Genomic DNA, 14,034 nt, shown 5'->3' on the forward strand with positions numbered 1-14,034 from the left:
ATATCTCAGAGAGAGAGAGAGAGAGAAAGAGAGAGAGAGACGTTTAAATATGTCTCACATATGGCTGCGACAGAGGGAACATATCTTGTCTTGGAGGCATTTTGCTGAATGAGGTGATGGAAAGTTGGCAATGCCATCCATGACATCTATTTAAAGGAATGGGATCACCCTCAATAAAAAGGCTATAAACTTCAATTCAATACTTTAATTATTTTCATGCTCACTCTTCCTGCGTCTTCAGAGAACATTACGCACAAGAACTCACAAAGCCATGTGTTTACAGAGGCCTCAGTGTCACTTATATTGGTTATATCAGACTGCAGTATTTTTCATGTGGAATAATTCGGTCATTCACTTTTTCTTTTCTTAAATGAGTCTGTTTTTGTTGATATTACCAGGATCAAAAAAGACTCAGAGGTCCACCACCTAATATAAAAAAAATCCCATGATATTCTGCTGCGTTAAGAAGGGTAGAAGGATCAGAGCCTTGAACCCTTTCACGATGCGCTTTTGAAGAAGCGATATCTCTCTGCAAATGATCAGAGCCATCCCATCGTACTGTAAACATCCTATATCATTTTTAATGAGACTGGCACAGTTCTCTATCTTACTCTCTGTTCTTGCTACCCAGAGCAGCGAATTATCAAATATTAATGGGCAACGTGGTTGTTCCAATACTGAGCTCTACTTATGTTCATCTATCTCCACTGCGCAGTCTGAAATCTCCTCTGCAGATCAACTTCTCCTTGTGAAAAAACCCCACATCTTAGCTTCTGTTTTACAGCTAAATGTTCCAGGTGTTAACCAAACCTTCCCATTCATTTCACTGACACCTAGTACAAAACGTTCAGTTTATTCACAGCAAATACAACACTTTAACAGGTACGCAGATTTGACTTAGGCACTTGTAGCCCACTCAGAAATTCTTGTGCGATCCAGTATGTTTTTAGTAGGTCAGGGTGCTTGCCTAATCCACTCTAACTTCTCCTGACACACTTTAAATGCAAGCACTAGAACACTGTGTGAAGGACAGAACACACTGATGAATTAGGCTAATTGAAATGGCTCTACTTAAATCACCCAAGAGAACCTGAATATTGTAATCAAATAATGCAAGAGCTAGTGTGTACAACATTAGATCTGCTCCTACACCAAGCTGTGAAAGGAAGGGGGGGGGGTGATGACATATAATGTGATAAATGTGATAACATTATTTTAAGATTCAAGCCCAAAGAGAGCATTGTTGGCTTATTATTGCTGACATACCACAGTTTTATGACACATGTCGTTTTGGTGGTTTTGCTCTTACCTGGATGTCTCTTATTCTTTTTTTCTCCTCGTTTTCCTCCTCCATCTTTCTTGTTTCCAAACACTGCTCTGAACATAGCTGGGCTGTTGCAGCCTATACTGACTGCACATTAAGCAAAGTGATCATTTGAATTAGAAACACATTATTTCAGGCAACATTAGCCTCACTGTTGGTTCTTAATTCAGCTGCTGAAGAAGAAGTAATTAATTGGTGGTTTTGGAGACCATGAAAACTATTATTTACTTAACTAAATACACGCATCATTAGTAACCTACACATAAGGGTGATTACACATAAAAGAAAAATGTAATCCTAAAATAAAGCCTCAACTTACCTGCTCTTAAGTCTTCTTTAATGCCTGCATGTCTTCACATAAATCCACAGGAAGCTGGTGAAAGACCATTTAAACGTGGAGTCCAATTAAGAAATGCTGCACCTCCACAGTCAACTAAGCATGTTGTAAGAGGAGTCGGGCTCGCGCGTTGTGCACATGCTGTTGCGTGATGTTCCACATCTGATGTAGACCCATCCCATCCTACCCTCAGACATAATGATTACATGTCTTGATTAGTCTTGTTTTTGTTCTTTTATCTAGGTCCATAGGGTATTTCCAGTTTGATCTTCATAACTTATATCACTCTTATGCTGCCACAACACCATAATATTAATAATACTAATAATAATAACAATAATAATAATAATAATAATAATAATAATCTCACGTAGTTAAACAATGGTGAAACATATCCTAAGACTCCACTACTTTCCGTAACATTGCTGACATTAACTGCATATGCCGTTTTAATAGCATTATTCCTGCATCCAACTGACATTTTAAAAAGAGGCTAGAAAGAGGATATACAAATTATTTGTCTTTTGGAAATCCCCATTCATTTCTATCAGAAAAAGCTTTTTATGAAACATTGTTTTAAGCGTAATTTTATGAAGACAGCATTGTTAGAACAAATGAACTACAGACCGTAACGTTATTTGCATCGAAGCCTTAGAAAAAAATGGAATCCAACAAATTGACAATGAAACTTAAAGAAGCTGAGTCGTTATCCTGCGCACTTTGTAAGTTAGAGTGAAAACTAGCAATTTCCAACTGTGAACACCAGGAGGCGACAATGTAAATGAATGTTCCCAGGATGTTTCCTCTTCGGCCTCAAGGGGCAACAATGAGCCATAACGCAACCTATTTAAACTGGAAGCTCCACTTCCCCCAGTCCTTTTATCCTGTGCTTTGACCAGAAGTCAACAGGAGAGTGCAGTCAGCTTGTATAATGCAGAACCAACGTCCCAGAAGTTCGTTCTTCTGTTACGCTATCGTCATGCTCTGTTGTAAGTATATTTTGTTAGCTACAACTAGCATTTTAGTAAAATCAGTAACGTTAACTGTAAACTGAGCTGTTATATTTAAGTTGCAACGTTGATGTATACATCTGTGACACGTGTAAATTAGCTTAGCTGGAGCCATTTTATTTCCCCCCCCGTTTTACGTCAAAATACGTTGTGACTAAACGAAACTGACTGTTAAGATTATGAAAAAGGAAATCTTACAGGACGCCGAATTAATTTCCAGTACTTCATGAGTATACTGTGTTTGTTTTTTGGGGGAAAGCGGAACACTTTATAAAAAGCATACCGGAAATTACTCTAACCTACCATGCTTTCATGCTAGTTAGCATTTAAGTTAATGCTAATGGGTAGATAATGCTAATTCCCCCCGTAGCTATCCTCCCCCTTAAATAACAATTACATAAGCAATCAGAGTTTCTTTCGAGGGGTTGACTGAAAAAGTGTTTGTTAGTATCTTACACTAAATTGCTTGGTTATTTTCTATTGGCCCAGTTGGCTAACGTTAAAAGTTAATAATGTTAGGGTCTGAGACCGATAGGTGTTCTCAGTTAATCTGGCTGATTAAACGTCTTCTCGGTACTGTATGAGTGTATGGACTGTGATATACATCTTTCTGAGTCAACTGTTTGCTTTGTTGCACTTATTTGGGCAACACAAAAAACACATTTTATCATTAGCATTACATCGGCTTGTCATAATTCTCGATATCTCTCTTCCCCCCCCCCCCCCCCGGGTAATCCTGCGTTTTTTACAAAAACATATGTGGCTGTATAAGCCTAAGATTTAAAATGCACATTGACTTATTGAATTTAACAAAGATGCTGCTCTATATATAAGTCTCGTGCTTCCCCCCCTTCTTCTGGCAGATCGTATGCCAATTGGTAGACACATGTACGGGCCAGATGGAGGATGATGGCTGTGTTTGAGCTTCAAGCAGAATGTCCCAGTGATGAATGGGTTTGTGGTTATAATGCCGCAATCAGCCATGGCAGTATAATGACTTGAGAGTTTCTGAAACTCCAACAAGAGGACAGCCACCATCTGTAAGTAAAGTCATGTGTGAAAATGTATGTGAAGATGGGTTTACTTTGACAGTCATTCTTAGGTTTTAACTGTTCCACTGATCAAGCCTTATATCATGAGCTGCATCTTTGACAGCCTGGGCTCTCTGGTGTGAGATATCCTGGGTTTTAATATTTCAGATGCAATATTAAATGTCCCTGCGCTTTCTGCTCGCCTTTTTTCCATGGCGTCTCAGATTGAATCGGGGAGGATAACTCCTTATTTATTTAAAAAAATGTTAACACTATTGTAGCTTCCATTAATCGCAAATGTTTTTTCTTTGTCCAGTCTTGAGGGTTAACACTTTGGGAGCTGAGCAGCTGTAATGGACGCAGTTGAGCAGTCTTGAGCCGAAATTGTTACTTTCCAGGTAAGCACTTGTAATGTTGTCTTTTGCATTAGACTTAAATTTGCATCGACTGATAGACCTGAAGCAGGCTTCTTTGGCTCTGGGTTTGCATAGAGATGCTAAATTGAATCTTCCCCGCTCTTCCTGGCTGCTACATTTCATAGCGGCACAGATTGAATTGAGGAATACATGTGAGCTTTTGGGCATTGTCTGTCAGTTTCAAAGTATGCTGTCAAAATGATTTAATGTTTAAGATTTAGCAGGTAGATTATAAAAGTAACCATTTACTTGCTGTGATACTTGTTGCATAATTACTTTCTTTGACATTCTTGTTCGGTGTTACAACTTACAGGTTTTCTTTTCCCTTCAGGTCGGAACAAGACACTGCAAACACCTGATGGGAGATGTGGAACCTTTTTTTTTTTTTTTTCAGATAACAAGCATGTACTTGTTCTGTTATAAATGATCACTGGCAGTTTTATCTGCAAGCAACAGTTGTCTTACACAAATTGTTGCACGGGGGAACAGTAGTTACTGCTGTCGACTCACAGAAAGTAGTCACTGGGGGACCCTTTGTCTGTGTATGAAAGTGCTTTCAAATGATCTGTATTTAACATTCACACTGCATGTTGAAATAACAAGTGTCTCAAAGAAATAAAACTCCTTTTTAAAAATGCATTTTTGTGCAATGAATGTGTTGAAAAGTGTTTCCAGCTCCTCCGCCTTCACATTACACTTAAGCCATCAATTGTAGCCATATGCAAATGCTGTGGACACGTAATGTCGTAAGCAGTGGAATACTAGTAATATTGCCTTGGGTAGATATTTATACATACGTACATGGCAAATTTTGCTAAGTAATAATTTGAGTGCAAACATGTTTGGATATTTGCTGAAGTGCAATTTCAATAGCTGAGTTTGGTGCTGCTGTTAAAATCTTATTTTTAATGCTATTCTAGTACAGAGTCAGATTAAAACTCATTACAAGATTAAAAATTTTTATTGCATGAGTCAAAACAATTTTAAAGCATCTGAAGCACAAGTACAGCAGCGGCACAGGTCTTAACTGTAAAAGCAAGTCGTGGTATGCAAACCTTAAGTCATTAAAAAAAACTAGAAACTAAAAAATTCTAAGATGGGGTTTACATATGAATCTCTTGCTTCATAAAAGGCTGTCCTGTGCCTCTAATGGGTAGGACAAACTCAAATACTGGGTGCCTGTGACCTCAAGGGTGTACTGGAGCTATGACACAAAAGTTCAGTTTTCCAGTGCCCCTTGTCTCCTATAAAATAAACTAAAACTTCTCCCTGTAAAACGCAACCTTTGCCTGACATCCTCCAGTGTGTTTGAGACCTGGTGTAAGAAAATCAGAGCGCTCCAAGGCCAAACTAAGGTTGTGTTTCGACCTTGGGATGTTAAGAAATTATTCATCAGTCTTTTCGTCCCCTTGGTAATGTCTGTATTCTGGTTTGAGCTCCCAGGTATTCTTGTGGGTTCCCTTCACATTGTAGATGCCAATATCACGTAAGATTTCCTTCAAGTAAATCTGGGAGAAAAAAAAAATGTAATTACTTCAGTGAGTGAAAAGCACTAAAATGAGCCAGTATAAACAGTGTTAGAACAACCAAAGCCCTCATGTTGCCCTCTAGTCTTACCACAGGCTGTTTGGTGATGTCCACCAGATCTTTGATGTTGTAGTACTGGTGCTTCTCAAAAGCAGAGAACAACATGTCCAGCACCTGCTGTTTGTCAACTCTTGCTCTCTTGCCCTCCTCCTTCTTTTTCCGCTCATACTCCAGCTGCAGCAAAAAGTATTTTTATTATGAAATCTTGTGTATGGGTTGTATGTGCAGGCTTCATGGTTTGAAACATGCACACACAAGTGAGAAGATGAATGAAACAAGAAAATCCTGTACAGGTTTCATGTCTTACATTGTAAGTATGGTTGGCCACGGGTTTGTAGTTGCTGGTGACAGCTTTGTCCAACTGTTGTGACAGCCTGACTGGCTTGGCCAACTCTTCAATTTGTAACCTGTCGAGATGACGACAATGACTTTATTGCCAAGAACATTACATGACATACACTGTGTACGCTAAGTAACCTAAAAACAAACAAACACCTGTCTAATGTAACGCAAAAGCTCTGCAATTAATTCTATATCAATAGTTAAGTCTTTCTTACGTTAGTATGACATCTTTACATTTTGAATGAAAAAAATGGACCTTTGACTCTTGAATTCTTCAAATTATGAATTGGTTATATTGTATACTTCTAGTACAGGGGTTTCTATTCCACCCGCCCAGTTAACCTATAGCTAGAGACATAATTAAGATTTGACATGCAACAAACATGAAAACAATGACCTTAAGATGTCCACATACAGTTTCAGACATACAGTGGACACACAAAAACGAAGATAATAATATACATCCATGCATCTAACATTACAACAATGTGTTGAAATGCAGGTTCTAAACATATTGGTGTGCGCACATAATTTCAAAAATACGTACCTTTTCAGCCTCATATAGCCTTCGCTAACAGCGGGTCTGCACTCTGCTCTCTGCACTACCACTCCCTCCAAGGCTATTTTATCTGAAAATAGAAAAGTTAATTGAAACCTCAATACTTGTAGTGCATGTTTACTTCATAAGTAAGGAAGGGATTGCAGTTCCATGTGTGTAAGGGAGAAGAGATGAAAGCAGACACTGAATGACATGGCACAATTGTGCTTTAATCACTCAGATACTTGAACTGCACTCAGTATAATGTGACTGAAACAATACATCTTGGCCTGGGAGACACAAGACACACAGACACCTAATCTATCTCTGCTGCTATTACTATTATTCATTCCTCAACATGTCTCTGTAATCCACCAAATGTCTAAAATTGTGTACCGTTGTCCTATCCCCTATACATTCTTGAACACCATTGTTGTTTCCCTAGTTTTCAAACGCAATTTTCAAACCAGCCACATTGGCTGGCTACCGGCTCAGAACGGAGGTCACACTGTACCTTTAATTTATATACGTAGATCATCCGCACCATGTCTCACTTAATGAATGGGAAATGCGTGAGCCACACTAAGGGTTTATGTCAAATGATACTGTTCAATGTAAATACTTATTTAATCGGCATTATGGCCAGTAACATAACATATATGTTTATATGCTATTGACCATTTGCATACCAAATCAGAATCAGGTTTATTACACTTACAAGGAATTTGCATGGTGGCTGGTGCATACATAAAACAAACAAACATATTACACATTCATGTGAAATAAACAATACATACATACATACAGAAAAACTGAATTTACAACAAAAACAAGACAAAACAACGAGCACCAAAACACCAAGTCGCCCGTAGTTGGCGCCATCTTGAAATTGAGTAGGAAGTCAGTTATAGCTTTGGCCTCCCAGGTGTAGGAGTAAGTAAGCAAGAGTCTGCTGGCCATGAAAGTAGAGGACCAAGACAATTTGTCTCCTCTACCACAGCTTTAGAAGTCTCACCAATCAAAATGAAATTATGAATGAGTGATTCTACACATTGAGATCTACACATCATTGAAACGACTACTCAACCATTGCAAAGCCATTGCTTAGTCAAAGCTTTGAATGAAGCTTGCTGATGTGTGTATAGTAGATCCAGACTAGGACACATTCAAATGACAATTGTCTTTGCCACACGATGTGGCAACAATGTGACAACTGGACTGGCATTACAACCATCAACACAAGCAGGCAGCCCTCTGCTCAAGTGCAGTGTCGCCCAGTCTGCCCTCAGACTCTTTTCCATCCTCCAAGCAAGATGGTGCACACAAAGTGCAGATACTTCGTATGATTTTTACAATTATGCTCAAAAAGAGAAGAGGCCCATGTTAGGCTTCACAGTGTGTACAGTTTTGGTAGCATTACATGCATCTTTCAAAGCATGTCTATGGGCTACTGTTGTGATACTGCAAATCACATTTATTAATAGAAATAATGGACACTCTGTGTGTCCGATTCCCAGTGACACCAACCACCAACTTTGTAACTCGCTGGCGAAACGAAGGACTCACCTGGACCTGCCCCCGCCCCCGAAACTGAGCTGCTGCCATCAGATCTTTCTTCTAACTGGCCTACAGGAAGGGAGGGAGGGATGGTAAACATAAAAATACAGGGGATGGAAGACGGACGAAGGAGGGGATCGAACAACAAGAACCACACCCAGGGTTTAGTCGCACACGAAAATGTTTAATCACACAGAGCTTCTCGGCGTTATCTCTGATGAGTACACGCGCGTGCACGTGAGCAAAGCAAGCATGCCCCCACAAAAAGCGAGCACAGATACACTGTCCAACCATGGATACATATCCATGACAGGGCTGCACACTTAACACAACACTAAACTGCAATTTAAAAAAAAAAAAAAAACAGCGGTGATTACCTCTCCTTTTGTCTCTTTGGTTGAATTTCAAGTTGTGATGCCTTATTATATTGGCAACTGCCTTATTGGCCAGGCTTGTGTGGAAAAACTGTGCAGCCCTCACACACACACACAAACTCTCACACAGTCACTCACTCACACACACACCAAAGAAACCCATGCACAAATCAAATCAGCTCCAAAGCAATGATTTGTGTTGATATTGATCTACCCCATGTTAAATTAATTCCAAATGGGGCCATTGTGCCTGATCATAAACACAATCTGCTGAGGTGATTGACAGCGGACTGAAAAGGTTAAACCACAAATAACTGACTGACAGAAGATCAGACACTGAAACCAAAATTCCCTTTTACATAGAGACAGAAACACAGATCGGACTGGATGAAGACACATTTTTCAACAGAGCAGTTTTCTTCTGTGTTCCATTGAGTGTTCACTTATCCACTATAAGCAGTTTATTTCTTTATATGTTAGGACTGAGGACAACCTCACACTCTCGGAAAAAATCTGCTGAGAGTTCACAGCACAGAGACAAGCAGGGCAAGCAAGGAAAAGACAAGCTGTAGAAAGAGTAGCATGAGTGCCTCCACCCACCTGATCACACAGAACTTACCTCTGGGTTCTAGTACAAACGGATATTTGACATCACACAAAACTAAACGTGTGCCTCCTCTTGCAGCAGCAAACACTCGGCATCCTCCAGCTGGCCTCAAAAAATAAAAACAAAACACTCACCTGATGAATTTTCTGTGAATACCGCCAACGTCTGCCCTCCCACCGTCTGCATGGTGAACGGGTGCTCGCGAGGCGCAGACACCGTCTTGTCTTCTATACCCTCAATCACAGTCAGCTCTTCGTTCAATGTGAAAGACACCTGTAGAGAGCAGCGTCACCCACATTGAAACTTCTCAGCCCCTTTCCTCTCCTTATTTGGATCTTACTGCCATTATCCTGTGTCAAGTACAGCAGTAAAACAGGGCACGCAGTCCCGTTCTATTCTCAACACATGCATACATGTAAAGTACTTCAAATCATCAACCATGATCATCTTTACTAAAGTAAATGTCAGAAAGGATCTGTGAGAATCCGATTGCTAACAGGTATCTATAAAACGCAGTAAAAAGAAACATACTTGGCCTGCTTTGACTGAGTATACAATCAAAACAACAAGTATTTTTATTTTTAATTACAAATGTCACAAACAAAACTAAATTAAGTTTTGCTACCGTTACCTATTATACATAATTTATTCAAAATAATGTTCATTTCAAGACCTACAAATGGGCTTTGGAAAAAGTTTAGAAATAGCACAATTTCTACAGTTAAATATGCACAATTCAGATTGTAACTTAAATTAACTCTTGCATGTACACAAAACATTTTAAGCATGCACTGAAAGAAAAAAGTAGGTTGTGTTAAAGCATTTTTGTGATGGGATTAGATGGGATTTAGCCTTTATAAATGAATGTATGTCTCCACCCAAAATTGACAATGTTGCATAACAACCTACATATTACGTGTGTACCACATTATAAGGATGGCTTTCATCATCATGCTATTGTATATGGAAGATGTCCATTAACAGGGTGCATTGTACTTCTTTCAAACATCACTTACCTCTGGTTTTCCTTGGTTTCCTTTCCTTGGAGATAAAAATAACAAACATAATTAGAATTAATTTATTGCTTGGCAAAATAACAAGGTATTCAATTTTATTTGGATAGCATTATTAATACTGTAACAAAAAAATATTAGGCTAACTATCTAAGTCACCACCACATTTTAACCCTTCATCAGCACACACTACATTTTGAATTTTCTCTCTTCCCCTTCCGATGCATCACTTAATATAATGTAAACTCAGAGACACACAATAACAGGCTGAGGCTTCTGGGATGTTGTATGATACTCAGTTGTTTCACATACTTGCAGATTCTGAGTTTCCCGACCTCGCCTCTGCCAGTTGCCTTTGCCCATTGCTGAGAGAGGTATTTGGGAACCTGCGTGGAGAAACATAGTTAAAGATAATTTAATGAGGGCTGTTATTACACCCTAACGATGGGCCTTTTCTGTATTAACATAAATTCAAGAACTAACGATATCCCTTTTGTATGCGAGACTTTGAGGAGCAGGCCTACATTTCTAAGATTCTTTTCAAAATTAGGCCCTATGTTCCCACATTTCTTTCAAAATTAGGTCCTAGGTTCACATATTTCTTCAAAAAAAAATACTAAAATAGGGCCCTATGTTCCCACATTTCCTTTTTCATAAATTTGTATCAGGTTTTCTCCCAATTTGGGGTAACCCTATTTTAAGAAACATATTAGAAAATATGTCAACATAGGGCCTATTTTTCAGTGAAAAAACAATCTTAGAAATGTAAGACCATAGTGCTGTGGGACCATAGTGCTGTCCCAATCTCTGTAAAACACAAAGAACCTAGCCTTATGATTATGGTGACATTGTGCATTCTTATGTGTCTGTATACTACAGTCTATGGTCTGGAGCCACACTCATTCACACTGTTGCAAACTATATTGTATTGCCACCTTTAGGTACACACGTTACTTTGGCAGTTCTCTGCAAACAGATCATGAATCAGATGTGCACTGCGGAACTCAGCTACCTCACGTTACCGCTTTCACTGGCATTCTGATATTGTTTACGTTGGTTGTACTATTAACAAACGATGGTTTGTAGTTAACGTTAAACTAATAGGTTATGTTGCGTTGGGTATAACATATTACCCATGGGATTCGTAGCTATACCCCGTTTAATTAAGCCAAAATTGGCTAAACTCAACAGTTTATGAACTTAGCTAACGTTCCAACGCACGGCTTCATGTGATGGCAGCGGTAACGTTAGCTAGATGCTAAGCTACATTACTGTTAGCCTATGCTGTCTTTTAAGTTAATTCATTCTTCTAGATCCCAATGAATTAGCGATTTTTTAAGGACGTATACCTTTACAAGCCACACACCCGTGTTCTGCTTGGCACCCGTTAAATCCACTTCTCCTTTCTCTGACATGTTTTAAAATTATGCTTCTGATAGCTAAATGCGACCACCACACGCATGCGTATAAGATATTAAGTATGGCGACTGTGATGGTCCGCACCACTGTGCGCATCCTTTTCCTTTTGACCACATGCGCAGGGTTAATAGCGCACACGTTTTAAAATAATGTATGTAAAAGTTTAAAACACACGGTTTAATCAACCTTTTTACAAAAGCAGTTTATTGGACACATTTAAGATTGCAAAGCTACAGGGAGTGCATGCAGCATAACTGCATTTTATAGCACATCTTACATCTGTACACAAAATCAACCATATCAATGTAGGAAAATGTCATTTATTAATTCCTTCCATATCATCAGCCCTAAATCAGTGTCTCCTAAAAAATTAAAATAAAACAACCTCCACTGGCTGCTGCTTTATAAAAAATGTAATCAGTTTGAAAACATTTGTAGTGCCGTTGCACCCAGTCACTGTCTGCCACGTCTTTATACTCCGTTTAGTTAAAATTGTGACATGAGTATCTGTACAAACATAGTCCATATTTTACAAAACCTGTATGAAAGTTTCACCAGACGGACAGTAACTGAAGGTCTGTCCGTTCAAACATGTTTCTAACATTTGGACAATTTGTTACAGGAACATTCGGTCCCTGCTGTGGGAGAATCGTGTGTTCAGTTCCTGAGATTTCTTCAGCAGCCGCTGCTTCTGCGCCTCATCAAAGCGGTTCACCTGCAAGTCTTCATCTCGATCGAATGGTCTCCTCTCCACTGGTTTGTCAGCCTTCTCCTTTGCTTTTTCCTTCATCTTCTTAGTGTGCATACTCACCAGAGACTCGGCACGTTTGGTATCCTGAGTATAGGGAGTGAGTAGAGACATTTTAGTTCCCTGCTTAATGTGAACAAATGTACATAACATCTGGCAATTATTTGATACAGGGACATTCAGGACAAAAGAACGATTGAGGCTACTACCACTTACGTTATACTTAGACACTTTATCTGCCATTTCCACATCCCTCTTGGAGACTTGTGGGACATCGTCTATCTCCACCTCACCCTTCTTCTTTCGCTCAAGATGTTCCTATTGGTCAAGAATAGACCCGTAAAATACAGGGAAGTTTGTTTATATATATACATATATATATATATGTATATATATATATATATATGCGCTTAACAATGTTCAATAGGAATTATCAGTAGAAGTATAAAGATATGTTCTTTTTCATGAAGTACCCTGGTCTTGCGCTCAATGTCTGCTGGTGTATCTGTCCAAATGGAGCGATCCTTGTTCTCTGGACCAGACTTCTTCTTGAAGGTTCGAGCCCCCAAGCCAATGTGCTGCAGTTCTGGTGGGAGCTCTGTCATCCATGTTTCTCTGGCCAGCACCTCAGGAGTGTCCTGTTCAAACACAGAAATACACACATAAACAAATTCATTTAGCAGGAGGAAAAACTTTAAAAAAGCATTAAAAAAAAAAGAACAGGACACCCTAGTGGCAGATATTTTTTCTTAAATATTTTTATTGTATTTCTATGCTTATTACATTTCCCCCCCCCTGTTGACAGGTCAATCTGTAAGCATGTAACTGAAGAGTTTGTGTAGAGTAGACCATGCCGATCAAAGAGGACTCACATTTCCTATCAGCTTCTCTTTCATTCTTAGGGCTCTGCGCTCAAAGTCCAGAGCCACGGAGTCTTCAACAGGCCCTTTGGGCGGCATGGGCCCAATCACATCATCATCCTCTCCCTCGCTGCTGGAGGACTCAGCGTGGTAGCCAGGGGGAAGGGCGGGCCCTGGGAAATCCTCTCCATCTTCTCCATCGTTGTCATCATCGTTTTCATACGCTGCTCTCCGAAACCCAGGAGGCAAAGCTGGTCCCAGCACAGGCGGCCTAAGGGAACAGAGTGTAAGGATTCCTGATGTTGTTTTGCCCAGCAGTTTTCCTTGGATTAGGGTGGCACCTAAATCATAGTTGCACCTAGGCCTTCACAATTTAAATTTTTTTTTATGACTGATGATTCTCATTTAATTTTACGATTCAACTGCATCACAAACGCTTCTACTTTCTTCTGTGAATTTTAAACAGACTGTATAAAATAGATTTTAACGCGTTCACAAGCGCTGCTGTGCTCTCCCTTCTCTTCATTTAAGCCTCTCTAAGTTTACCGGCTTGTGGTGATGCGCATTGTGCTGTAAGTGCCAAAAAACATCTGTTTGGTACTGCCGATTTGTTTTGCTTTGTCCTGGTCAAAAAAATCGTGGCAGAGAATCCTGATATCAATTCTAAGCAAAAAAGTCATGATTCGCATTTTCCCTCGAATTGTGCAGGTCTAATTGCAGCGGTCTCCGTGGTCCTGCTCCGTGCCCTGCTACACCCTGCTACACCCTGCTTCGCCCTGCTACATCCTGTAATGCCCTGCTACACCCTGCTACATCCTGTAAGGCCCTGCTACATCCTGTAAGGCCCTGCTACACCCTGCTTCGCCCTGCT

The 14,034-nt window shown here is 39.7% G+C and overlaps 3 protein-coding genes, 1 long non-coding RNA gene and 2 other non-coding genes across 8 annotated transcripts in view; 3 read left to right on the forward strand and 3 right to left on the reverse strand.

The window, feature by feature from the left end:
- Window positions 1-1,816, reverse strand: part of LOC117947040 (protein TANC1-like) — a 32,136-nt gene extending 30,320 nt beyond the window's left edge. Inside the window, exons 1-2 of one of the 2 annotated variants that reach the window (XM_034875600.1) lie at window positions 1,644-1,816; window positions 1,310-1,411 (exon numbers count right to left, since the gene is read on the reverse strand). In XM_034875600.1, coding sequence (XP_034731491.1) covers window positions 1,310-1,385 — 76 coding nt within the window. In that variant the 5' untranslated portion in view covers window positions 1,386-1,411; window positions 1,644-1,816. Of the gene's footprint in view, window positions 1-1,309; window positions 1,412-1,643 lie in introns of those variants that run through there. The other variant, XM_034875607.1, reaches the window with a different exon arrangement.
- Window positions 1,817-2,400: 584 nt separating this feature from the next.
- LOC117947107 lies at window positions 2,401-4,755 on the forward strand. The gene is made up of 4 exons (XR_004657156.1): window positions 2,401-2,650; window positions 3,535-3,711; window positions 4,019-4,100; window positions 4,450-4,755. It is a non-coding gene; the product is annotated as an uncharacterized LOC117947107 (long non-coding RNA).
- Window positions 3,812-3,947, forward strand: LOC117951260. Its single transcript, XR_004658120.1, has one exon. It is a non-coding gene; the product is annotated as a small nucleolar RNA SNORA31 (small nucleolar RNA).
- Window positions 4,141-4,272, forward strand: LOC117951256. The gene has a single exon (XR_004658119.1). It is a non-coding gene; the product is annotated as a small nucleolar RNA SNORA31 (small nucleolar RNA).
- A 309-nt stretch (window positions 4,756-5,064) lies between the features above and the next one.
- LOC117947093 (general transcription factor IIF subunit 2-like) lies at window positions 5,065-11,639 on the reverse strand. 2 transcript variants are annotated; one of them, XM_034875689.1, is made up of 9 exons: window positions 11,486-11,639; window positions 10,449-10,522; window positions 10,140-10,164; window positions 9,258-9,396; window positions 8,152-8,211; window positions 6,595-6,676; window positions 6,013-6,112; window positions 5,736-5,879; window positions 5,065-5,626 (listed from the first exon to the last, which is right to left on the reverse strand). In XM_034875689.1, exons 1-9 carry the CDS (start codon window positions 11,549-11,551, stop codon window positions 5,504-5,506), a joined length of 813 nt encoding a protein of 270 aa, XP_034731580.1. In that variant the 5' UTR covers window positions 11,552-11,639; the 3' UTR covers window positions 5,065-5,503. The 2 variants fall into 2 exon arrangements, with proteins under 2 accessions (XP_034731580.1, XP_034731588.1); XM_034875697.1 differs by lacking the exon at window positions 8,152-8,211.
- Window positions 11,640-11,742: 103 nt separating this feature from the next.
- Window positions 11,743-14,034, reverse strand: part of gpalpp1 (GPALPP motifs containing 1) — a 3,524-nt gene continuing 1,232 nt past the window's right edge. Inside the window, exons 4-7 of the mRNA XM_034875677.1 lie at window positions 13,176-13,434; window positions 12,777-12,941; window positions 12,520-12,621; window positions 11,743-12,390 (exon numbers count right to left, since the gene is read on the reverse strand). Coding sequence (XP_034731568.1) covers window positions 12,172-12,390; window positions 12,520-12,621; window positions 12,777-12,941; window positions 13,176-13,434 — 745 coding nt within the window. The 3' untranslated portion in view covers window positions 11,743-12,171. The remainder of the gene's footprint in view (window positions 12,391-12,519; window positions 12,622-12,776; window positions 12,942-13,175; window positions 13,435-14,034) is intronic.

Source organism: Etheostoma cragini, chromosome 1, assembly GCF_013103735.1.
Source record: "Etheostoma cragini isolate CJK2018 chromosome 1, CSU_Ecrag_1.0, whole genome shotgun sequence".
Lineage (NCBI taxonomy): Eukaryota > Metazoa > Chordata > Actinopteri > Perciformes > Percidae > Etheostoma > Etheostoma cragini.

Bases quoted from the DNA above. Each gene is read 5' to 3' on its own strand.
- LOC117947093 (XM_034875689.1), bottom strand. From the start codon at position 11,551: ATGTCAGAGAAAGGAGAAGTGGATTTAACGGGTGCCAAGCAGAACACG. The intron at 10,523-11,485 runs GTATACGTCCTT...TTCTCCACGCAG, and splicing joins CGGGTGTGTGGCTTGTAAAG to GTTCCCAAATACCTCTCTCA. The intron at 6,113-6,594 runs GTACGTATTTTT...TCATCTCGACAG, and splicing joins GGCTATATGAGGCTGAAAAG to GTTACAAATTGAAGAGTTGG.